Source organism: Brachyhypopomus gauderio, chromosome 2 (genome assembly GCF_052324685.1).
Source record: "Brachyhypopomus gauderio isolate BG-103 chromosome 2, BGAUD_0.2, whole genome shotgun sequence".
Classification (NCBI taxonomy): Eukaryota; Metazoa; Chordata; class Actinopteri; order Gymnotiformes; family Hypopomidae; genus Brachyhypopomus; species Brachyhypopomus gauderio.
In genome coordinates, this window is record NC_135212.1 from 9,893,724 (window position 1) to 9,920,477 (window position 26,754).

Below are 26,754 nucleotides of genomic sequence, written 5' to 3' on the forward strand. Positions count from 1 at the left end.
ACCTCAGTAACCACGATTTCATTAGTTTGGTCTTGCTGACTTGCCGTCGTCTTGTCTTTCCTCTATCTTGACCATAGGACAGGTTTTGTTTGAACCTTTGCCATCTCAAAGGCAGGATTTAATTATGGTAATAGAATAGTTCCCACCACCAGGACTAATGGTGTGATTTTTGTTTGGAGTGAAACAATACCAGTCAAAATGAAAATTATGAAAACAATGTGCCTTGATCTTGCGTTGACTGTGTATATAATTAGAAATGCGTGTTTAAATATTAATAGTCACGAGTGAAATGCAGTTAACATTAAAGTGCATGAAAATGGAATTTAGGAAATTTCACTTTGAATATATAAAACTAGGAACCACGGCTACAAGCTGGTCATTCTGAAATATAGTTAGAAAATGGCATTATACCTCATATATATGACACATTCTGCATGAAGCAATGAAGGTCAGGTCTGAAGGGAAATTTCAAGAACAAATTAAAAATTCCCTCATTCGTGTGATGACATCACAGTTCAAGCCGCAGAACAGAATCTTCCTTTCAATACAATTTCACTTTCATGACATTTCAAGTCGTTTTTATTCAAATGGTTGGAATTTAATTAATCACAAAAAACATTTCATCAAATTGACAGCTGAAAGTGGGTATGTATAACATATACAATTTGCCTTATTAAATATCATAAGTTGAATAACTCCACTTACAATTTCGCAGGATTTACAAGAAGCAATATTGTATTCATCTGGTGTTTACTTTGACCAAAATGTTAAATTGTTTATTAATATCTGGCTAAAATTGGAGAATTCAACTTTGAAAACAGAATACATATCTTATGAGAACTAAACACAAGTAAAATTTTAAAATACATAAAAATACACTGATTGCAAAAAATTACATATTGAAAATATATCTATATATACTAAAATTATTTAAAGTGCAGGAAATTGGACACATTCTCTCCCAAATAACTAACTTAGACAGTTTTTCCCCAAAGTACTGTATAAATGTTTAATATTCTAAATTTAATTTTAAGAATTCTCACTGCAGTATCTTAGGCCAAAAATGAATGTTTTCCGGGTAAGCAGGTCCCGTGGTCAGGCAGTCGGTTCGAGGGTGGAGAATGTGGCTGATGGGGTTTACAGGTCTACAGAGCTGAACAAGGGGTTGGCTATGGTCACGCCCGGGCTCTCTGAACCTTTCTTTCGCCCTCGCTGTGCCAGTGCAGCCCCCAGTGGCTCAACGTACGATGACTCATCCTCATCTTCCTCCTGAATCACCTAACAAGGGAAAACGCACACACACGATGCTGACAAGACTATGTATATAATAAGCGTGCATACACATAGTATGAATGTATTAAACACAAGCAGATACACAGTCCAAACCCCTCAGTACCTCATGTGTACACCTGATGGGTTAAATGAAAGCAAGAATGTCCAGTAGCTTTTTCAGCACAATAACGCTACAGTGTATACAGGTATGTGTTACATTTTTTGATGTGTTTACCGCCATTGTGTTGTCTTTCTCTGTCATGTCCACGTTGTAGTCGAGGGAATTCAGGCTGAAAAACGGAGGAGGCACAAAATCTGAATCTCATAAACGAATGATACTGGAGCATGTCCCGAAGTGTGGAGTGGTGTGTGTGTGGGGTAATGATACTGGAGCATGCTCTGAAGTGTGGAGTGGTGTGTGTGTGTGGTAATGATACTGGAGCATGCCCCGAAGTGTGGAGTGGTGTGTGTGTGGGGTAATGATACTGGAGCATGCTCTGAAGTGTGGAGTGGTGTGTGTGTGTGGTAATGATACTGGAGCATGCTCTGAAGTGTGGAGTGGTGTGTGTGTGTGGTAATGATACTGGAGCATGCTCTGAAGTGTGGAGTGGTGTGTGTGGGGTAATGATACTGGAGCATGCTCTGAAGTGTGGAGTGGTGTGTGTGTGTGGTAATGATACTGGAGCATGCCCCGAAGTGTGGAGTGGTGTGTGTGTGGGGTAATGATACTGGAGCATGCTCTGAAGTGTGGAGTGGTGTGTGTGTGTGGTAATGATACTGGAGCATGCTCTGAAGTGTGGAGTGGTGTGTGTGTGTGGTAATGATACTGGAGCATGCTCTGAAGTGTGGAGTGGTGTGTGTGGGGTAATGATACTGGAGCATGCTCTGAAGTGTGGAGTGGTGTGTGTGTGTGGTAATGATACTGGAGCATGCCCTGAAGTGTGGAGTGGTGTGTGTGTGTGGTAATGATACTGGAGCATGCCCCGAAGTGTGGAGTGGTGTGTGTGTGTGGTAATGATACTGGAGCATGCCCTGAAGTGTGGAGTGGTGTGTGTGTGGTAATGATACTGGAGCATGCTCTGAAGTGTGGAGTGGTGTGTGTGGGGTAATGATACTGGAGCATGCCCTGAAGTGTGGAGTGGTGTGTGTGTGGTAATGATACTGGAGCATGCTCTGAAGTGTGGAGTGGTATGTGTGTGGTAATGATACTGGAGCATGCCCTGAAGTGTGGAGTGGTATGTGTGTGGTAGCTACACGTGTCCTAATGGAGTATCAACAGTAGTATTGTAACTGTGGCTGTCCAGCAGTTGTAGTTCTGTTACTGTGGCTGTCCAGCAGAAGTAGTAATGTAACTGTGGCTGTCCAGCAGCAGTGGTATTGTAACTGTGGCTGTCCAGCAGAAGTAGTAATGTAGCTGTGGCTGTCCAGCAGCAGTGGTATTGTAACTGTGGCTGTCCAGAAGCAGTAGTAATGTAACTGTGGCTGTCCAGGAACACTGCATGGACTGTGTTTCCATCTGCATGTGGATGCATGTGTATATATACACAGATGCACACACCATGCTTAATTCATCTCACTATATGAAATCTATTATTAGTAAATGCCTATTAATGCCTAAGAAATAGCAGTTTTCCTATAGGTCAAAATACAAAATACGTTTAATTAGGAATCTATTCTGGGATAGTTGGGAAATATACATGTAGAAGTATATATATATATAGAACCCAATTTCGCCTGGAAACATCATCAGGTATGTGTTTGGGTAGCTACCTCTCCTGATCGCCACTAGACGTGTCCTCGTCGAATCCCAAGTCAGAGGCAGCATTCAGGTTGAGCACTGGGTTCGCCCTGGTGGAATATACATCCGCCCATGTTAGCACACATTACACATGGTCTCCAGGCACCAGGAGGAGGCGTGTTCTTAATGCAGAGGAAGCACGACCTCTGTTTTGAATGCAGAATATTTTCTGATTCAAGTAACTTAAATAACAATTTTAAAGGATTTTTAAAGGAGTCAAACTCATTTTGGTCTGGGTGCCACATACAACTTAATCGGATCTCAGGGGGGCCAGACCAGTAAACTCATTCCAAAATTACATGGAACTAACAATAAGTCCACTTTTTTTTCTTTGTATTAGTTCGAAGAAGTAAGTAATAAAAATCTTATATGAAATGAATTGTCCTTTAACTAGATATATTATGAACAACTTTCTACTGGGGCCACTGAAATAAATTATGAAATGAAATTTATCTATGGCCTAATTTGAATTCATTGTTCTAATGGATTATTCTAATTGGACAGGAATATGTGGACTCACCCGTCTCTGGTGTACATGTTGGTACCGGGGACAATGGGTCCAGCTTTCTGGCTTGCACTGGCCATCGTAGCTGCTGTGTTCATGGCCTTGGCTGCCTTCAGTTTCCTCTTGTAACTGGAAAAAAGTGTGCACATAAATCATGAACCACAGAAAGCTTTAAGACTGATGCCTCTGTAGATAGCAATCCAGGGAACCATCATCTCTTATGGGTGAGGTCAGTGTTTGCCAAGAGTCACATTTATCAGATTTCCACAGTGTGGGAAGGTTTGCTGTCCACCTGGCCATTGGGCTGACTGCAGGTGAAAGGGAGTGTTGCACAAAGCAATGGGCCAGCACCCACATTAAGACATTAGGTTAACAACAACAAAACAAAAAGACAACTCTTACTTCGATTTAATGCACACGAGTGACGTCACTGCGACGGCGAGGATGATGACGAGTCCTCCAATCAGGCCAATCATGATGAAGAGCTCTGTTTTGTTCTCCGTCGGCTCAAACGTGCTTTTCAGCTGCAGAAACACGTGACAAACTACTTAGCCACCAGCAGGGATTACTGAAGGCCCTAATCACAGGAATGGGCATGGACTTTGGGCTTTGCCTCTGACTACCAAGCCAGGTTTTGCAAGTTGGACGGGGAACAGATGCCTCAGCTAAAGCTGTTCACGGCTATGCCCCCTGCAGGCGGGTCGCCAGAGTGACGAACTTACGATGCCCCGGAGGCCATACTGCTGGAGTACGACTCCATATTCATCGTAGACCTCCTGTGAATTCAGGATCTTTCCCACAGACTCAGAGTCCAGTGCTGTTCCATTGGGGAAAACGAAGTACGCCTCGAGAACCGTCACAACATTCCTGGAGAACATACAAGCAAGCAGGAAACAACCCAGCGTAATTTAAGCGTAACACCAGTAACTTCTAATAATGTACAAAAACACCCTTTTTGATACACATTATTTAGGTGTTGTCTTTAAAAAGAAAATGAAGTCAATTTTAATGTTGATGTAGAAAACCAGTATTCAGACTGGAAACACATGATATATATGTGTTTACTTTTGTATGCATTGTAGTTTGAGAAGGAAAGCACACCTGCTCTTACCTCTGTACTTTCTCAGTTGTTTCAGATGACACCTTAACTATATCTACTTTTGCTTTTGTGGCACCAGTTAGAGCTCTGTAAAAAATGCATATCAACAAAAATAAATGGATTCATTTTAAGGTGGATCAGAACCTATTAAATATATGCCAGATTTTGGCGGAAGCAGCGATAATGTATCTCACCCTCTGATTTCTTGCAAGTTCTTGTTCACCTCTACCACTGAAGAATCGAAATTAAGGCTCACCCTGAAGGACTTGTCGACCGTGATGAGCTGCAAAACGAAAAACAAGGAAGCAAACAGCAGCAGCACATCAGATCCAGCCAGTATGAGGAGCAAACTCCCAGACCGGGTCATGCAGCTAGCGAATCTGAACGCTCTACGGAACGATGGCCTTTACTGTAATAATGTTCTGTAACTGTAACAAATAACTGCAACTAGGACAGTGCAATAAAGTCAAGGAAACTGGATTCTAAGTTAAGTGAACTCAGACAACTGGATCTTTCAAGATGGGGAGTGGACACCTACCTCGAGAGTCTCGTTGGTACTCAGCTCTCCGTTTTTTGCCATCACTTTCACCAAGTATTTCCCCTTTTTATCACTATCCAGACTCTGGTGGGACCTGAGAGAGAGAGAGAGAGAGAGAGAGAGAGAGAGAATTCATTCTCCATTTTTGGGTTCATAGTCTGGACCTTGCTGACATCATCTCACCATGGTGACAGCCGGACAGTTTGAACTAGAGCATTCTTATTGGCTTTAATGATTCTGGGCAAAACCAGAAATATTTTGGCTATCGCATAAATCAGGGCTGTTTCTCCTAATATATAAAAGCAATGGTGGACAGTAATGAAGTAAATGTAGTTCATTACTGTATTTAAGTCAAATTTTGTGTTTATTTACTCAAGTATTTCCATTTTTGTAACTTTTTACTTTATCTCCACTACATTAAAAAGTCAAATATTTTACTTTTATAATAATACTAATAATAATAATAATAATAAACTTTATTTATATAGCACCTTTCACAGATATAGTATCACAAAATACTTTACATACATGAAAACAATAAAAATACAAAATGAGTAATAAAAATTAATTAAAAGCCTGTCTGAATAAAAACGTTTTAAAATGCTTCTTAAAGAGATCAGTAGAGTCTGAGCAGCGCAAAGATAATGGGAGGGCGTTCCAGAGCCTCGGGGCCAGCACCTGAAATGATCGGTCCCCCCGGGTTTTAAAATGGGTACGCGGAACCACCAACAGCATTTTAGTTGACGACCTCAAACACCTGGATGGGCAAAGAGGATTCAAAAGGTCCCGAATATATTTGGGAGCCTGACCATGGAGTGCTCTATAAGTTAAAACCAAAATTTTTAAATGACTCCTCAAATGCACAGGGAGCCAGTGTAGGGAGGCCAGAACTGGAGTTATATGTGCTCTTCTGTGTGTCTTAGTTATCAGCCTCGCAGCAGCGTTTTCTACAGACTGTAACCGTGTCAAACAGGATTTGTTAACACAACTAAAAAGACTGTTACAATAATCCAAACGGGATGAGATAAGAGCATGAACAATCATCTCAAGTTCCTTCAGAGACACAACAGATCTCAACTTAGAAATATTTCTTAAATGATAAAAACAGTTTTTTACTAGTGTTTTACAGTGACTGTCAAAAGATAAAGAACTGTCAAAAACAACCCCTAGATTTCTAAGACTATTTTTAACTGAAGGAGTTAAAAATGTCAGGTGCTGCCTAATTCCTGGAATTTTATCATCCGGCGCAAGAATAAGAGTCTCCGTCTTATTTGCATTTAACTGTAGGTAATTATTGTTTAGCTACATTTTGATTTCTGACAGGCAGCTACTAAGTTCAGACAGTTTGTAAAACTCTGAAGCTTTAAAAGAGCAGTACAACTGGATGTCATCAGCATAGAGATGATAAGACACATTATTGTAACGTTTTAAAATATTCCCTAATGGGTATAAATACAATAAGAAAAGGATTGGGCCCAAAACTGAGCCTTGGGGCACCCCACATGAGAGTTTTGCCTCATCAGAATAAGCATGATTCATAAAAACTGTAAAAGACCTATCAGATAGATATGATGTAAACCAGTTTAACACAGAACCAGAAATGCTAAACAAATCTCTTAACCGATTAATCAAAACAGTGTGATCCACAGTGTCAAAAGCAGAAGTCAAATCCAATAAAACCAATACAGTATAGCATCCAGAGTCAGCAGCCATCAGCACATCACTAGAAACCTTTAATAATGCTGTTTCTGTGGAGTGTAATTTGCGAAAGCCAGACTGAAAGTCATCAATCAGATCATTTTCTTCCAAAAAACAATTTAGTTGTTTTGATACAACTTTCTCAAGAATTTTGGATAAAAATGGTAGCTTTGAGATAGGCCTGTAACTTTCCGGTAGAGATGGATCCAAATTAGGCTTTTTGATCATTGGGCATACAATAGATTTTTTTAAAGCATTGGGATTTTTTTAAAGGCAAGGGAAGAGTTAATCAGTTTTACCACACAAGGGCCTATTGAGCTAAAAGTTTCTTTAAAAAGAGACGATGGGAAGATGTCATGGAAATTAGATGATATTTTCATTTGACCCAACAGCTTTGTAATGTCCCGAAAAGACACAGGGGTGAAAGCAGACCATGTTACAGAAGTCAGAGGAGAAAAAGCCAAACAGTGGAAAGGTGAGGGTGAAATATGGGTCCTGATGCTATCAACCTTATCTAAGAAATAGTTTAAGAAACGGTTACAATCTGCTTCTGTAAAAGTACTTTCAGAAATTAAGACAGGTGAAACAATGTTCTTAATAGTATCAAATAAAATATTCGGGTTTCGGCCTTTTGACTTGATAAGATTAGCAAAATATTTGATTCTAACATTTTTAAGCATCTCATTAAAAGAACTAATCAGGTCTTTTAGATAGAGTCTGTGAACCTCCAGTTTAGTGCTCTTCCATTGTCGCACAACCTTTCTACACATTCTCCTCATACTAAGAATTTCCTTATTAATCCAAGGACAGGCTGTACGCTGAATGGTGTTCTGGGGTTGGTTTCCCGAAACGTTCGTAGCGCCAAGTACTTTGTAACCTCGTATGAAACGTACGAGGTTAAGAAGTACTTAGCGCTACGAACGTTTCGGGAAACCCACCCCTGTTTCATAGGTGCAATTTTGTCTAAAATATCCACACAGAGAGTATTGAAACATGTTGCAAAAGAGTCCACACTTTCATTATTAAAATCTAAAGAGGCTGAATCTGTGACGCGGGAGGCGGCTGACGGACGAGACACGAGTCCGCTGGAATTTCTCACGGTCACTTTTATTACAACAAGTATTGCGCAATAGCGCACGTAGAACATCGAACTAGACACGTAACGTGTAAACATTGGACAACGACGAGCACAGGACACTGCGCGAGCGCACATTAAATAGACAAACCACATTAGCCCCACGTGATTATGAGACAAGTCACAGGTGAGACTTATTAATCACACGACATAACCCTAACCACGGAGATCCACTGACGCAGACAAAGCACGTGGACAACGTATACACACGCCCAAAAGGGAGGGGCCGGGGTCCTCAACGTGACAGAATCAAAAAGAGAGCAAAAAGCTTCAGAAGTGTGATCATTTATGATACGCCTTTTAAACAGACGCATGGGGAGAACTGAATCCGTACTAAAAGACACTTTTGTAAAAGTACTTTTGACTCCATTACATAATGTGTCGTTCCTTCAGTAGCCTACATTAAAAAGTATCAGCTTTCGGTTCAGTGTCACCGCAACAGCATAACGTTAATGGAGAACAAATCTCGACATAACACCCATGGCCTGAGTGAAATCCTTTGAAGTAGTCGAAAAGAAAAAATACTCCTTTGTTTTCAAGTGCCTTTTCTGAATGCCTCAGTCCAATAAGATTTGTTCTTATAAGAATTCCTCATCCTATCTAAGGAAACACATAGAGGTGAGCTATTTTCATAAGTCTACTGGTCATTTATCTTAATGAGAAATCTAATATCTTGCAGCAAAAAGATTTCTTTGTGTATGCTAAAGTACGTCCGACATTAGCATTGTATACATGGTTCTTTAGCTAGCTAGCTAAGTAGGCTATTGCTAGTACAGACAAGACTAGCTATTGCTAGTACAGAAAACGCATGTAGCTAGCTCAGATAGCTATGGTAAAAATGTAGCTAGCTAATTTTACTATGGTAAAATAAACAACTAGCTAGCTAGATAGGTAGTTAATTTATTTTACCATAGTTAATTGTATTTGGAGATTCCAGCTACCTAAATACATATTTTGACAGGATTTACATGCAGAGCATGGTGCTAAATATTGGAGCCTTTCATTTTAGTTTCAGTACTTAAGTACATTTGAAGGCCAATACTTTTATACTTTTACTCAAGTAGAGAACTAAAGGGAGGACTTCTACTTGTACTGGAGTAATGTTTTACCTCAGGTATCTATTCTTAAATTCAAGTATGTGGTTTGTGTACTTCATCCATCACTGTATAAAAGCCAAAAACTGATCACAGAGAAACACTTCTATTTAGAAATATGCAACTGGTGCAAAGAGATTGAACAAAGATGTTGAACAAATAGTCAGTAATCTTGGGAGACTCTGGTTGCCATGTCGATGAACATTGGCATGGCTCTACACTTGAGTTCAGAAGTGAAATTGAGCTGTTCTAACTCAGTCTACTAACACACAGTGTACTTTGTGGTCCACATTCCAGCTCAAATACATAAGCAAATAGTATCCCCTGAATTTATCAATTGAGGTTCAATATCAAGGAGGATCAGAAGTTGTTCCACCCTCAAGACCAGGAGAAACATGCTCGCTTGCCTGATAATGCCGATGTAGTTTCCATCGGAGTCTGGCTGTTCTTTGGTGTCCGCATAGAAAATTAGGTCAACTGGGGTTGGCTTCTCTCCTGCCGTGGAGCTGGCGAAGTCCACTCCTGTGACGTCAAATTTGGATATCTTGTTCTCCCCTGAATCTTTGTCTTTGACCTTTTGTAATAGGAAATGACAGAAAACAGGTAAAGCAAAGCTAGAGTTATGATTCTTGGATTGTTGTATTGTGTGTGTTCGTAAACTTTAAAATTCCTGACATCCCAAACCAACAAAATGCAACATAACAGCAAGAGTCAAGAAACAACTAAACCAGTCATTGAACTACTAATCCAGTTACTGAACTACTGATCCAGTCAGTGTAGTCCCATCATTATTTGCTAAGGAGACAAGACTATTATATGCATAGTGCTTTTATGTCTCTTATTCAGACACTTTAGATCTGAAACATGCATGTAGATATGTTATTGTTATGTTATATTAACAAAATACCTAGAATAATACAATAAAATCCAGGTAAGCATCACAACATAAAAAAATATTGAAGAAGGAAAAAAAAACGAAACATCACAATCCAAAGCAGAAACAACAACTCATGGAGGTTTTGAACATGTTTGCTAATAACACATCAGCATTCCCCCCCTACTTACACAAACATCAGCTACAGATGAGCCCCGTTCAATATTCTCGGCAAGTAGAACTACGGGAGCAGAAACAATCGTGTTAGGACCCAGAAATGGCAACTCGAGTCAGTCGATTTGACTCTTGATTTTTGCTTAACTGACTTGCAACTGGCTTCGGACTTTTGTTTAACTGACTCATGACTCATCTGATCACGTCTGATGTCATGTGAGCGACTTGCCATTTTTGTTAGTAATTTTGTCTGCAGACCACTGTTGCATATCTTCCATGTCTTAATATTATGCGATTAAGAATACGTTATCAACTTCGGAAATAAATGAGACTATAAACTGTAAATAATGAGATTAAACAAAACGTTTCTCAGGGGGACTTGAGACTAGACTCATATACTCATATTTACCAAAAAATTCCTGGACTGGGATGAACTCGGGGGCATTGTCATTCACGTCCACTATATTGATAATTACGACACCTGTAAAAAAGCATCAAATACCTCAATGAACAAAAGCTGCTCAATTAATTATTTCTGTAACTACACACAAATTTAATATGCAACTAAAACAGGAGAAACACCCCGAAAATGATGTGAATCTGAAATTCACATAATTCTGTAGCACGAAACAACAGTGAGCAGTTTGTTAGTCCTTCTGTCGGCCATCACTAGCGCTCACCCTCCGTGCTGTTCCTCCCCTTCTCAGTGTAAAGGTCGACCACTCTGGCTGTCATATCCACCCGATCACACTCCTCATGGTCGATGACATACTCAGGACTGGTCTTCACCACGCCCGATTTTTCCAGCAGGAACCACTCGTCCACGCATGGCTCCCAGGCACCGGAGCAGCGGCATTGCGTGGAGACAAACTCGTAGATCAGCGAGTGGTCTCCATCCACGTCACTCCCCTTGATCTGGCCCACCACCGTCAGTGGGGGCGAGTTCTCCTTTACACTCATGGTCAGGTCGTCCGGGAACACGGGCGGAGTGTCATTAATGTCCACCACCTCCACCCACACGGTCACCTGGGCACTTTGTTGAGCCAGGTCAGCTGCCTCCACTGTCAGGGTGTAGCTCTTGCGATCACTCTCATAGTCCAGCTCCACGTCAGGGTCCACGGTGATGATCCCTTTGTAGCCATCACCGTCGGGGGCCGAGCCGCACAGGAAGGTGCTCTGGCCGCTGCCAGTGAATCGGAAAGAGGTGCGGTTGTTGTACTCCGTTTGGTCTGCGTCTCGCGCCCGCACAAATCCAACAAATATCCCTGGGGGATGAGGAAGGAGATCAGGAGATCACATATTATGAAATCATCATGAATACAAAGAGATATCTGCTAGAACACACATCAGACTGAATAACAATCATAATGATCTACTAGAACACACATCAGGCTGAATACACATACTCATAAAGATCTACTAAAACACACAGCACAAGGAATACACAAACTCATAAAGGAACTTGCCTTTTTCACTTTCATTCACATGAAAGATGTAATCTGGGTCCAGGTACTGAGGAGTGTTGTCATTGACATCCTGGGTTAAAATAAAAAATATATAATTTAATCCAAATAAAATTCAAACATAACCCCAGACAAACACACCTTAAACTTTGAATATCTTCCAAAAGCATTTAACACTAATAATCAACCACATTAAAATGTCTGTCTGTTATGAAAGGCTTTATCTTTGGTGTGTATATTGTTTGTCTAGGTATCAACATTGACTCTTCTTTCTAACTGGTTAATGGTGTTTTTGCATTCTAACCACTTATTCTAGCTAAGGATACATTTAGTGTGTGAAGACCAAAGTGCTTCTGTAAACTGCTGTGGGTAAATATAAATGTAACTGTTGTCACTGGATACGTCAGGACATGCGGTGTTCAATGTAAATCACATGGTTATTTAATATTGTTTCTAACATTTTTGTTTTATTTTGTAAAATAAATTGTAAAAAAAAATTTTGCGCCTTTTAACCAACTTCAGTGATCCTAATTTCTTTCTTTAATATTATTTAACAGTGTATGCACAAAAAGAAACAAAAAACATTTGATCATATTTATAAAAGAATCTCAATGGCAGTGGTTGGTTGAAAATAGCTGGATGCTCATGAACAAAAACGAATCTTTCATGGTGCGCGGAGGCCCACACTCACGTCGACGTTGATTATGGCCTTGACCCAGGACGATAGAGGTGGCGTTCCCATGTCCGTGGCCGTGACGTTCAGGGTGATCTCCCCGCGCAGGTCAGGATCGATGGCCTCCCTGTCCAGGGTGCCCCTACTGCTGATCAGCCCGGTGTCTGCGTCTACGGAGAAGTTTGTGCTGTACGCCCCGTTCATGATGGCATACTGGACTTTGCTGTTGACGGTTTCTGGGTCATCGGCATCTATAGCCTGTGCAATTAATGAATAAATACTGTACAAACTATTGTTCAGGAATTAATAAATCAGACAGAAGGATGTGGTCTGCCTGAATCCCATAAGCAAAAATAAATAAATAAATATTACCCTATATCCTTAACTAGGTCTTGCCAATCCCTGAAAGAAGCATCATGAATCTCCTGTCTTTGTCCTAACACTTTATCTTATGGTTTTACGTCTTCCTTCCCTGTTCGATTCATTCTGCTTGGACAAACAGGGTTTATTGAACTTTCCGCTGTCCTTTTGCACTTTTCCTTTTGCCTTTATTATTCAGATAGATAGATAGATAGATAGATAGATAGATAGATGTGCATGTAGATGTGTGTGTGTGTGTGTGTGTGTGTGTGTGTGTGTGTGTGTGTGTGTGTGTGTGTGTGTGTGTGTGTGTGTGTGTGTGTAATCATCTCTTCTAGACACTGCACATTTGCTCCCATCCACACAGTTCTTCAGGTGGCTAAGCTTTTCCATTCACTGTCTGCTATGATCTTACCTCCACCTGAAGCTGCAACTCCTTGTTCTCTTCAATGAAGACCTTGTAGTCTCTGAGAAACTGGGGCTCCTGGTCATTGATGTCAATGATGGAGATCTCGAGAACGGTGGAGCCAATGTTTCCTGCTGAATCTCGGGCCTGGAGCGTGGGGGAGTAGGAGTTCCGACGTTCCCAGTCCAACAGGTTTCCGTTTTGCACGAAAATGGTCCCATTCTCTGTGAAGACATCGAAGAAAGGGTGCCTGCAAAAAGGAAAGGAAATTGAACAGGGTGACGGAGAGGAACATGGCCGTGAATGAGCATGACCGTGGCGGATCTTACACCACTTGTCATCTTAGTGCTGCTGTCTAAAACTGAATTCAGTGTAAACTCCATGGAAATCACTTGTGCTGACATCAAATATGGTGTAAATCACAAAATCATTTAATCAAAGACTGGACGGATGTTAAGTATACATATTGTTACAACATCTAGACTAGGGGAGTTTAGAGCACACCAGAATGTCCCAAACATCTTTACAAAAATCTCTCTTGTTGAACTTGACTGTATAACTGCCTGTCACACCTCTTTAACAACACCCAACAAACGTACAAACATATTGTAAATAAGTTTCAACACATTGTTTCAAAAGCTTTCATCATGTGCATTGTGTTTATCTCATTGTAAGTTTCCTTCTCTTCAGTTTCATATGTTGTGACTGCAGTTGCTAATGCCGTTTTTTAATAGCTTGTTTAAGGCGAACCTTCGCCTGAATGTCCACCTACAGCTACCAAGAACCTGGGATAATGCATCTACAACAGCTTTTCTGGTACCAGGTTCTGACTGCAATGAGCGCATGGTGCGGAGCCAAGAAGCAGTACGTACATGCTCTCCGGTAGCAGCCTATAAGTGAGCTTATCCACGTCCAGAGCATCCTCGTCTGTCGCCTGGTGAGCACAAGAAATGACAGAGGGGCAGTGATGGGAGACATCTGACAATTACCGGGACAGAATGTGCACGTATCCTTCAGGCTAATTCACACGTACCGTAACGGTGCCCACAATCTCTCCGTTTAAGCAGTGCTCGTGCACAGACAGTTCATAAACTTCTTCCGCAAATTGTGGGAAGTTGTCATTAACGTCATTGATATGAATGGTGACCGTTGCTGTAGAAACAAATCTGTCAATTAAGGCATCTTCAGCAATCACCTGTGGGTATGAAAGGGAAAATAAACCTGAGGGCTATTTCTAGATTTTTATTTGGTAGCAATTGGTTAATGTAGTAATTATTTAGTGTAGTGCATTCTTGTATATTTATAAAAGGTTATACAACTAGATCTAATTACGTTTAATCTTCTATAGGCTACTCTTCTGTCAAATTAGCAAGTGTAAGCGAAACAACAGGAATCCATATTCTTGATCATAGAACAAATGAAAATGAACAACAAGCTTATAAAGTAATTTAACAGGTGGTGGAGTGTGAATAAACGAAGACTGATTTATTCAAATTATTTTGTCACATGCGTGCAGATAAAATAGAAATCACAACCATATGCAGAGAAGCAATCTGACCAAGGGTATGTACACCACTGACCAATAGTGCAATGGGACATAAAGAATGGAAAAAAGCAATCCAAAAACAGCCGTATAGTGTAAAAATGGCATCATAAAAGGAAAGACAAATCCCTGACATTGTAGGCATTTTAGATCTAAAAAAGAAGAACATCACAGACCTGTAAGAAAGAGGATATATAGCAGAGGTGGGACCAAGTCAGTGTTTTGCAAGTCTCAAGTAAGTCCAAGTCTTTATCCTCAAGTCCCGAGTCAAGTCTCAAGCAAAGACAGTCAAGTCAAGTCAAGTCTCGAGTCAAGACAGGCAACAGTCAAGTCAAGTCCCAAGTCTGAAACTTGGAATTTCAAGTCCTTTCGAGTCTTTTTTTTTTAAACCAATGTTGCAGGTATATTTTAAATGTAAATAATAGACATGTGTTCTTTTTTAAATCTGTATTCTCCTCAAATCTTGATAAAACATGTGTAACTGAAAACACGAAGTATAAAAAAAATTTAAATTACACCTCTTTATTGCACAGTTCAATTTGTTAAAATTAGCTGCAAAAATATTCATACTTTAAACTACAATTTTCCAGAAATAAATATTCTGTGAAAAAGTCATAAATAGAACTCCATGTTCAAATAAAAAGTGCTGATATTTTCACAGTACAATACAAAGAACCATAACAGCATTTTTCCCTCTCTTCTCTTATCTGGTTTCTTGGAGAACATGTGTGTCCATGTGTGAGTGACACAAGACAAACAAATATAAGAACTGAACAATTAACAGGAATCAGGAATGCAACTTTAGACATTTCAGTAAACTATTCTGCATTGCATTAGCAAAAGACCAAACTGGCCAAAAGTCTGTATGTCATTTGTGCACGATGAATGATGTCCCACTAGGCTGAAAACTCGCTCCACTTTTGTCAATATATTTTTTTCTCGACGTAGATATCTTCAAATACACAATCCATGCTGAGATAGAACTGGATATGATGGTGACAGAGAGAGGTTCTCTTCCCTGAGTTCAGATACAGAACCCAGGGTTGCCAACCCTCACGCATTGAGCGTGAGACACACGCATTTGACCGTCTTTACACGCTCTCACGCCACACATCCGATTTCTCACGCCGAAAAAAAATCTAGTTTATTTACCTCTGATCCTTATCTATGATTCAATGAGTTACTAGTTCGCTCTGGCACCAACCACTGGCGATTGATCGATCGCGATATAATACTTAATTTGTGTCCATTTTACACCCCGCCCGGTAACAATTCACGTTCGCTGACCCCCCCCTATTTGATTGGTTGTGCTGCAGCTCATGCACACACACACACACACACACACACACACACACACACACACACACACACATAACGTACAGAGTGTGGAAAAGCAGAGGACCGGTCTGCGTCAGAAGTACGGAAATGAAATTAATGGGGCGCACTTTATAAATATTAATATGCGTTTTAAAATTTAGATTTGGGGTAAAAAAATCAAGTCTTTGCAAGTAAACAGGTTCAAGTCCAATTCAAGTCCCAAGTTATTGGTGTAAAAGTCCAAGTCAAGTCTAAGTCTCTGAATATTTTTTCAAGTCAAGTCAAAAGTCTTAATATTAATGACTCGAGTCTGACTCGAGTCCAAGTCATGTGACTCGAGTCCCCACCTCTGATATATAGTCACCCACTCCCTCCTTATCTACACAAAAGCCCGCCTCTCCTAAACCACAGCAATCATCACATGGGTTCAAAGGTCAGAAAAAAAATCCCAGAACCTGTTTAGCCAAGTATTTGTGCCTACCTCCACGATCATTGTCTTTTTCTCCTCATAGTCGATATCAACGGGGTTTTTAACCTGGATCAGCACATTAGTCTCCAAAGTGCCGGACACGGGCGAGACGGAGAAGGCATCCATATCTGGTCCCTCGAGGCGCAGGTTGAAGTGGCTGTTCTCACCCTAAAAATCACAAACGTGCTCCTCATGTCATTCGTACAAACAGACGCACAGTCACTCATTTCTGCACCACTTCTAATCAGCGGTGAGTGTGGGATTTCAGAGAGAGATGGCACCCTCAGTTTTACATTGGTGAGGACCAGTGCAAAGGCCTTAAAGATCTGCTGCTGGCCCCATCTTAAAGGAAAAGGTTGCCTGTTATAATTTATTTGTTGGAAGGTATTAAAACCATTGTTTTCCATGATAAATGCATAGGTGACTGTATCCTTGTCTCTTTAGTGTCATGCGACGCTATTCTTCGGTGGCGGGATTTTTTTTTGCGGTGCGTTCACCAGATGCCCATCAGACTTCGGGTAAATCATGTTTGCCTCACCTGATCTTTGTCTTTCACCCTAATGTTCAGGCCTGTCACGGACAGCCCCACAGACGAGTGCTCATCGATGTCACCGTTGAAGGTGTTCGACACGGTGCACGAGTCCTCTCCACATTTGTAGAAGAGTGGCTCATTGTCATTCACGTCGCCTATCATGATGTCCAGCGTTGCTGTCGCACTCGCATAGATGTTGTTCACGTCTAGTTTGGACTCAGTGGCCTGAAGACAAATATGATTTAATATGTGTGAAATCTAATGCTTTCAAACAGCCATGACTGTTTACATTTAACTTTAAAAAATGATTTAGGTTTTTATATTATACATCTTTTTAAATAAGCTCAATAAAATGTAAATAAAAATACTTCTTTTAAAGGTTCATGGCAGAGTAAAGAAAAAAACTCCTCATGATTCGTGAGACATCGAAACTATGATCTTCTAAGCCACGTCTCTTCTTCTTCTCTGGACCTTGAATCCAGAATGTATTCATGGTTACTGTAATTGCTGGTAATTTATTTACATCATAGATGATAACTGCTCAAATCACAGTCTTTATGGTCCCAGTGCTACAGCTATTTCTACCTGTGAGCCAAGATTGTCCATAGACTGACCATTTGCTTCCATTCATTGTTGAATTAACTACCTGCCATGAAACACCAGAACTGGGAAATGAAGACTGGCATCCCGAGTTGTAGACCCCAGCACATGGCTGTCTGCATTTGCTTCTGTCCAGCACATGACTTATGCTACAAATGTTGGATCATGATACCTTCACGGTCAACTTTACAATAGAGTTGATGTCCATCAGTTCTTCTCGATCAAAGACGGTCTTGATGGAAACAACACCATCGTTTTCGTTGATCTGGAACAGGTCTGGTTTATTAGTCTCTGTTAAAAAAAGGGGTTAGTATTTCACAAAGGAAGTGAGAGCATTTTTGTAAGCCAATGAACACTAGTCTAGTGGTGAACCAGGAAGACCATCTACTTCTAAAATTCTACTGCTCCCTCATTTGCTGCCAAGTTTAAATTTTTTAAGTTTGAGTTTTTGTCACTGTTGTTGTTTTGTATGAAGCTGGTGAAAACATTAAAAAGTCCATCCTTTCATGATTGGGTTTTACCGTTAGATCCAATGCGGATCCAGTGAGATCCAGTGCGGATCCACAGTTAGCTCACCTGCAATGGTGTACCGAATGATGTCATTGACTCCTGTATCCGGATCTCTGGCTTGGACCTTGAATACAGAAGTGCCCTGCAACCAATGACATCACACCATTTGTTTTCTGTCCTTTGAGTCAAAACGTCTGCTTGTGAACCATAAAGAAAAAAAACGTAAACTCTGCAGACAAATATACTAGAATGAAACGATACAAAACAAAAGTTATAAAGAGTTTGTTGATACTTATGTTTGTGGGAATTTATGATTAAATAAGTCATAAGATTTACAAATGCTAAAACTGTTGTTTTAAATTCTCTATTGCCCTTAAAGACAACATGAAAGCCACACATGGTACATACCACTGGTGAATTCTCATCGACTGTGACCATGGTAGGAAGATTTAAGAACAGAGGTTCAAGGTCGGGTACATCAAGCACTGTAATGAAAGCAGTGGTGTCGCTGGACTGAACGTAGTTGGGATCTTCATACAGTTGTCCACCACCGTCCTTTGGAGCACAAAGCATAAAGAATAAACAAGTAGAGAACTGAATTAAGTAATAATTATTAACTATTAATTATTCTGTATAAAGCTTTTGTGTCCTTCTTTACATGATGATGGAGTAAAATAGCCTACAAGGTAATCACTATACAGAATGTTCAGCATTCCAACTCTGCATATCAGCTCTTATGTAGTTTGATCTCAGAAACAGATCCTACACAACTATCAGCTTTCTGAAAGTAATTGGGTGGGTAAAGGTATACTCACAGTCGCAGTGATGGTTATCTGATAATAAGCACTCTTGTCATTGAAACTCAGTGGCTCTTTCAGTGTGACGTGACCTTCATTAGAGACTGCGAACATGCCGAATCCTTCTACAGGTTGAACCTGATACAGACACAGTGATTGTACTGACTGCAAGTCAGCAAATTTCCCGCATGATAAACAAACACTCAGAACCATCGTCTGCATTTGAAGCCGGTTTACTTTGTACACTGTAACCAACCTCAAAGGCACAATATATGAGTTACAGTATGTGTTGACTTTTATGAGGTATATAAAGAGAAACGTACTTGATGGATGGAAAAACTGATGCGTCCAGCCGGTCCAGAGTCAGGATCTGTCGCCCGAACTGTCAGTATCGTGCTGTCCACAGGGGTGTTCTATAGGTGGAGACATCACACAACGATGAACAGTGTAGTAGAGCACAGAAGGAACATTTGTGCACATGAGCACTAGGGCTGTGTGGTTGAATACTGAAACCAGCAAAACGTCAGACTCTCTGGTAGATTTTTAATGGTTTCTAAATATTTCCACCACATTCTCATCACACCAAGTTTCAGAACCCAGCCTGACAGCATTTAATAAGCTTCTAAACTTAAACAAAGAGAGTCTCCACTTGAGATGAAACTTCACAAGGATGTATGGTACATTCCAGCAGTTGGCAACAGCAGGAGAGCTGGCCACGTTCATAATCTGATTCTTCTGACTGGAGTGTCTGCACTACCAGAGACGATGCTTTGACTGCTTTAAAAAATGCCTGTGTATTCGCAGTAGTCACACTCACCTCTTGCACATTCACGGTGTACGGAGTGTTCTCGAACCTTGGAGCATTGTCGTTTGCATCTTCAACTAAAATATATATTGTTTTCCTCGTCTGCAAATGAAATGCTAAGTATTAGAGTCAAGTTTCAGAAAGCTGTGAACTCCGCACTGCATGAATTAATCTTACCTCATCGTAATCTCCATCACTCACAGCAACGTCTGCTGAAACCCTCTCTTCCTCCTATGGGAAAAAACATCAGGTTGTGTGTTGCTCTTTGACAAAGCTCAAAATGAATAAATGTCTTGTGTTTGCAAGGCTTCTTTAAAATAGAATTACCTCTCTGTCGAGTGGGTTGTTGATGTATACGGCACCGGTATTTTCATCCACTCTGAAATGATTCTTATTGTTTCTGATAGTATATGTCAGTGGGTCATTATCTAGATCGAACGCCACAATTTGAAAAGCAAAATCATCTGTGGGGAAGAGTGAGGAACCATCGTCACTTTTAACCTCAGTGAGTGTGACAGTTAACAGGAGAAAAAAGGAACATTGTGTTTGATACAGTACTAAAAATGAAAAACTCGATCCATACCTTCTTCAGTTTGTCGGCATGTTAAATAATTGTCATATTGCAGAGCATCATGTAACATTATCATTATGTCTTGTGCACATTTAAATTATGTCGTAATTATGTCGTTTTAAAACATCAAAGAGCTGATTTTGTGAACCAAAAACTGCTGAGTTGAGTTTATTTTACTCATCAACAGGTGACACCCTCTGCTCCCTTAAAATACTTTTAATGGGAACTTTATATTTTACCTGAGCTATCACAGACCCATCTGTTTTGCTACAGGCATTCTACAAATTTTGCAGATTAAACTATACTTGAAAACATCTCTCAAATTATCTGAGTACCTCAAAATGAAATATACCAATGATAAGCCTCTTGCCAACACGAATATCACGAATATCAGGCGACACACAATCTGTAAAATGCCCAGCATCTCTGACAACATGGTTGTTCAGGATGATACGGACACACTGTACCTTTACGAAGATCTTCCCTCACGCTGGCCGAGAATGTTTCAATGACTGGAACATTTTGAGAGTAACCTGCATAAACCACATGACATGGGCACATAAGCCATGCGATGAACAGATTGAGCCCTCCCGAGACTGTCGTTAGTGGACTGCCACAATGATATTTTGAACTTTGATCTCATGCGATGCAGCAATCGTTAATCATCAGCACATCAGTTTCACCTTTCGGTGTCATACTTACAGGTGGAAAAGAGAAACAGGAGCAGAAATAGAAAACTCCCCATTCTCCCGCCGTCCGTCTGCAGATGGCAAACAAGTGGTTAAGAAATCCGTAACATACGGATCAGTCATCAGCACAACTTCCTCAAACCCTCACAATTTGCCAATGAGTCTCACAATTTTAGAAAGGAAACATTTGTATCTTATTTTTAAATAACAACATACATTATTTGTATTATATATTAAAATGTGATTCTTTAAGATAAGAGGACATAGTCCCCAAATGTAACATATAGAGGTCATACAGCTTTCTTTCTTTTTTACAGGTGACTTTTTTGTCAAAACAATCCAAAGAAAAAGAAGAGCAAGAAAAAATATTTTTGTTTTTCACTCATCCATGTAGATTATTCAGATGCAGTTAAATGATTCAGGAGCTCCAACAAACAAGCAATAAATAAATCTTCAAAATAGGACGCGACAAGGCTTAAATCTCAAGGAATATTATAAATAGCAAATTAAAAACCCAGCAACAGAAGAAAAAATAGTGACCCCTGAGGTTATGATAAACCAGGGAATTGGCTCATCTTACCGAGTCTTCCCCGTTTCTGATGGCCGCTGTTTCTTGAGTGTGGGCTAACTGAACTCAGGATGAAACCTTTGCCTGGTATGAAATATGTTGATTGACATCACACTGTTGTAAACATGAATCATTAACACAGCGGAGGGAGAGTTGATGTGGGGGAGGGGGGGAACCAGGAAGCTGGAGCCAGCCGGGGCGGCTCTGCGGTACGGAGCAGGCCTTCGAGCAGAGGGTGTGGGGGTTCAGGAGTGAAGGGACTAGAGCGTCACCCACTTGGATGTTGGGAAGAGGAGGGCGGCAGTCTCAGTTTTCCACTGCGGCCTCTGTCCAATGGCTCACTTGCTGAGAGGAACTTTCTACATCTTTCTTCACATTTCCCAGAGACCAAAACAAACCTGCTTTCTCCATACCCTTTTTGAACTCTCCCTTTTACCATTTGGGCCTCATAGTGAATTGTGGTTTAATGGACTATCAACCATGGCCATCATCAAACCCAACATATAACAATGGTGGATATTCTCCTAACGAGCCTGAGCAGAGGGGATCCTCACTACTCTACCATGGCTTTTCTACCGGTTCAGCCGTGAGGTGTAATAGAGGAGAAAACAACACTAAACTTCAATTTGACATTGTTCAACACTGACTCATCAGTTGGCCTGCTTTAACACACTTCATTAATCTCATCAACTAGCCCTGTATATAGGAGCCATTTCTGAACATTGACTTCCACCAGGAAATTCCACATGTACATAAGATTGCACTGTATAATCATGACTGACATCAATAAAATTATGTAATGTGGTTCTAAAATACTGCAAGCACATTATTGTGAGCAGACTGTAATACTGTAAGCACAAGCATTAAGCATATTTAATAAACTGCCTCTGTCTGGGCAAGTTATTTGGGCTATACCAATAATTTGTATGTAAATAATGTAAATAACATTAACATTAATTGAACATGCAAAACAATCATAGGCCATCTAATAAGGTGTGGGCACAGTAATTAAAAATAGAATGACAGTGAAGTTAATAAACTGGCTTACTGTAAATATCTACCTGAAAGTTTAATAGAAACATTTCATGAGGCTGTAATCTTATCCTGTTAGACATTGATTTATAACATACTCTACAAAGCATACATACCCCCAACAACAATTAATAATGTAGTTTACATATACTCAATGATGATGGAAATGTCTGGTCTGATCTGAGACTTGTTAAAGAATTGTTAAAGAATTAGTTGCATTTGTCATATTTCTAAAATGCAGTGAAAGTGTGTGTAAGCTGCTATAAAATATTATCATAAGCTTTGGTGCATTCTGTACCTAAGAGGCCATAAACACCCAGGCAGTTAGAGGGCCAGATAAGAGTGTGGGGTTCTACCCATCCTTGTTGTGTTTTTATGGTTGGCAACAGCGTGGGGACTGCACCAAGCAAAGCTCAGTAAGTCAGGCTAATTACATTCTACACGTTATTTGTCTTTTATAAGTTCTACTAATAATAAATTATCTTAATAAATAATGTAAAAAATTATAAAATAATATTTGCTGGAGAAGTTACTCAAAAAAAGTAATTAATTGCAAATTATTGAGTTCTGGTTGCCACCTTACAGAAATGAAAATGGGTGGGACGCCCACCATGGCTCCTCATGGCCACGCCCACCACTGCTGTGGCACTTCTTGCAAACATCTCCACTGAAGCTGTGGAGGTGTGGGGTTGGGGGTGCTTGTGCGGTGTTGTGATTGACATATATGGAAATACGGATCAAATCGCGTCCTGTATTGGTTCAATAAGCAGCCCAACATTTAATTACCAAGTAAAACACGATTCCGCATTTTACGGGACGGATGGCAGCCCTGTAGGCTACTGGGTGATTATTACTGAGAACTTTCAGTAAAAAGTAATCGCACTATTTTGTTTTCAAATTTGCTCTTGAGTTCCCATAAAAATGTGCCAAGGGAAATACACGAGCATAACCAGTAGTTTTTAAAATAATTTCTGTTCTAATGACGAACTGACCGATCATAGCAATATATAGAAAGGCATGTCCGTTCGGTTATGTATTTTGTATAAGTTTGTCTGTTCGTGCGCTTTTATATACTTGGCGTCGAGTTACCACAGTCGTCTTTGTGTTGGCCTCGTGACGAGTCTCCCAGTTGGCCCAGTGATCGGCCTCAACTGGTCACCTTTTCTCTAAGCTCCTCCAGTAAAAGGCGCGCTCGCGATACATTGCTTCCGCCTGTAGTTCACAGTGCGCGAACCACCTGTAGGGGGCAGGCTGCTGCAATAAACGATGGTCGAGGGAAGTCTAGCAGTCGATATACAAATGCATTAGTGTCTATACATGCATTACACCAAATACATTAGTGTCTATACATGCACTACACCAAATACATTAGTGTATATACATGCATTACACCAAATACATTAGTGTCTATACATGCATTACACCAAATACATTAGTGTCTATACATGCACTACACCAAATACATTAGTGTATATACATGCATTACACCAAATACATTAGTGTCTATACATGCATTACACCAAATGCATTAGTGTATATACATGCATTACACCAAATACATTAGTGTCTATATATGCATTACACCAAATACATTAGTGTCTATACATGCACTACACCAAATACATTAGTGTCTATACATGCATTACACCAAATACATTAGTGTCTATATATGCATTACACCAAATACATTAGTGTCTATACATGCATTACACCAAATGCATTAGTGTCTATACATGCACTACACCAAATACATATATATGCATTACACCAAATACATTAGTGTCTATACATGCATTACACCAAATGCATTAGTGTCTATACATGCATTACACCAAATGCATTAGTGTCTATATATGCATTACACCAAATACATTAGTGTCTATACGTGCATTACACCAAATACATTAGTGTCTATACATGCACTACACCAAATACATTAGTGTCTATACATGCATTACACCAAATACATTAGTGTCTATACATGCACTACACCAAATACATTAGTGTCTATACATGCACTACACCAAATGCATTAGTGTATATACATGCACTACACCAAATACATTAGTGTCTATACATGCATTACACCAAATACATTAGTGTCTATACATGCACTACACCAAATACATTAGTGTCTATACATGCATTACACCAAATACATTAGTGTCTATACATGCATTACACCAAATACATTAGTGTCTATACATGCACTACACCAAATGCATTAGTGTATATACATGCACTACACCAAATACATTAGTGTCTATACATGCATTACACCAAATACATTAGTGTCTATACATGCACTACACCAAATGCATTAGTGTCTATATATGCATTACACCAAATACATTAGTGTCTATACGTGCATTACACCAAATACATTAGTGTCTATACGTGCATTACACCAAATACATTAGTGTCTATACGTGCACTACACCAAATGCATTAGTGTCTATATATGCATTACACCAAATACATTAGTGTATATACATGCATTACACCAAATACATTAGTGTCTATACATGCATTACACCAAATACATTAGTGTCTATACATGCACTACACCAAATACATTAGTGTATATACATGCATTACACCAAATACATTAGTGTCTATACATGCACTACACCAAATGCATTAGTGTCTATATATGCATTACACCAAATACATTAGTGTATATACATGCATTACACCAAATACATTAGTGTCTATACATGCATTACACCAAATACATTAGTGTCTATACATGCATTACACCAATTTCTACATTATACATAATATACATCATGCATTTTTATATAAATACATTATACAGCATTTTAAATATATTCAGTAAAATCATTATATCAGAAATACAAGAGTAACGCAAGTAGACTTGTGGGCCAAAATGATACATTAGACATGAACTGTATTGTGAAGATTTTTAATTACTTTACATTTTTGTCCTGTCATCCTCCCAGTTCTGGTTAAGATGCACGAGACGGGCAGTGCGAGAAGTCATGACAGTCAGGTGGAAACTATTCCAGCCAGTCTAAACCCTTGCTTACTTTATGACTAAAATGATAGTTTGCACAGTTAATAGATAATTGGGAATTCGTCACATTTACAGCAACTAAGAAACGTAAAAGATAGTAATGTGCCGTTAAGAAAACCACAATCCAGAACTCTGGTCATTAATGCATGTGCAATAGTGCTACAAACTAAAAGATTTTTGCCCAGCTATAAAAGTTTGGTTTTGTTAGTTTGTTTGGACTGGTCGCATTTTGACTGGTTAGAATACACGTGATTTTGCGATTTTTCTGAAAAGATCTGAATCATCTCTTTACCTTCTTTTATATTTGCTATAAAATACATGTACTGTAAAATACATATACATTCAGTTTTGAATGATGCAGTCTCGTGTGATTTTAGATTTTTTTCAGTATATGATTATTGTTTTATCCAGTCATTGATATCAGTGCTATTTAACTCAACAGTGTAAGAGAGCATAGCAGAAAATAAATCAAGTATATAAATAAAGAAAATAAAGTATTTAATATTTTTAATTTGAAGTACCCAACTTTCTGTACTGTTTGTAGTGATATGCCAACTGAACAAAAATCTTCCAAAAATGTTAAAGGCTTTAATGCATGCTTTAATCTCTTATAAACGGTAATAGTGTAGTCTCTATAAGCTCTCTTCATATAGTTTCATGCGTTAGAATCTGCATTATGAGACGGTGTTCACCTACAACACCTCGCCAGTGGAGGGAGACGTCTCAATGCATCGTGTAATTGCTATGCACACAGTGCCACTGCGCAGGTATTGGTCGGTCATATAATGACTGCAATCTAATATTTCGTTTATTCAAATCGCAAAACAAACTCAGTCGATCAATCAATCAATCAATCAAAAAGGCTACGATGAATTCGAGTTAATTTTACCAATTGTCTTGAATATTGTGCTATTACTGTCTTGCACATAACCTTAATTAATATGAGAACCATGTATAATTCCATGTGCAAATGCGCATTCGACTCTCTAGAAAGTCACGTTTGATTGCTACAGTAGGTATATCAAGAATAAGATCATTTAATTTGCGGGGTTCACCTTACGGTTCATTGACCTCCACATATCGCATGATCTTGGCAACGGAGGTATGACATTGGGGAGTTCGGTGGATAAAGTTATACAATAATTACGGTAGAACAAGTCGTAATGGCGAGCGCCCTTTAAAACGTCCCACATAG

General features: G+C 39.6%; 1 protein-coding gene across 3 annotated transcripts; it reads right to left on the reverse strand.

The window, feature by feature from the left end:
• Nucleotides 1-581: 581 nt before the first annotated feature.
• On the reverse strand, nt 582-23,991 carry cdhr2 (cadherin related family member 2). 3 transcript variants are annotated; one of them, XM_076986405.1, is made up of 32 exons: nt 21,767-22,959; nt 21,503-21,574; nt 20,936-20,993; nt 20,701-20,766; nt 19,990-20,126; nt 19,840-19,893; nt 19,675-19,764; nt 19,181-19,270; nt 18,876-18,995; nt 18,469-18,615; nt 18,127-18,202; nt 17,723-17,841; nt 16,957-17,175; nt 16,431-16,586; nt 14,123-14,284; nt 13,962-14,023; nt 13,099-13,339; nt 12,342-12,581; nt 11,654-11,723; nt 10,868-11,452; nt 10,597-10,668; nt 10,205-10,254; nt 9,547-9,713; nt 5,213-5,306; nt 4,869-4,957; nt 4,687-4,761; nt 4,298-4,442; nt 3,978-4,099; nt 3,591-3,704; nt 3,043-3,120; nt 1,508-1,562; nt 582-1,278 (listed from the first exon to the last, which is right to left on the reverse strand). In XM_076986405.1, the coding sequence occupies exons 3-32, from the start codon at nt 20,976-20,978 to the stop codon at nt 1,138-1,140; spliced, it is 3,879 nt and encodes a 1,292-aa protein (XP_076842520.1). In that variant the 5' UTR covers nt 20,979-20,993; nt 21,503-21,574; nt 21,767-22,959; the 3' UTR covers nt 582-1,137. The 3 variants fall into 3 exon arrangements, with proteins under 3 accessions (XP_076842520.1, XP_076842521.1, XP_076842519.1); XM_076986406.1 differs by lacking the exons at nt 21,503-21,574; nt 21,767-22,959 and adding an exon at nt 23,612-23,991; XM_076986404.1 differs by having other exon boundaries at nt 21,503-22,959.
• Between the last annotated feature and the right edge of the window lie 2,763 nt (nt 23,992-26,754).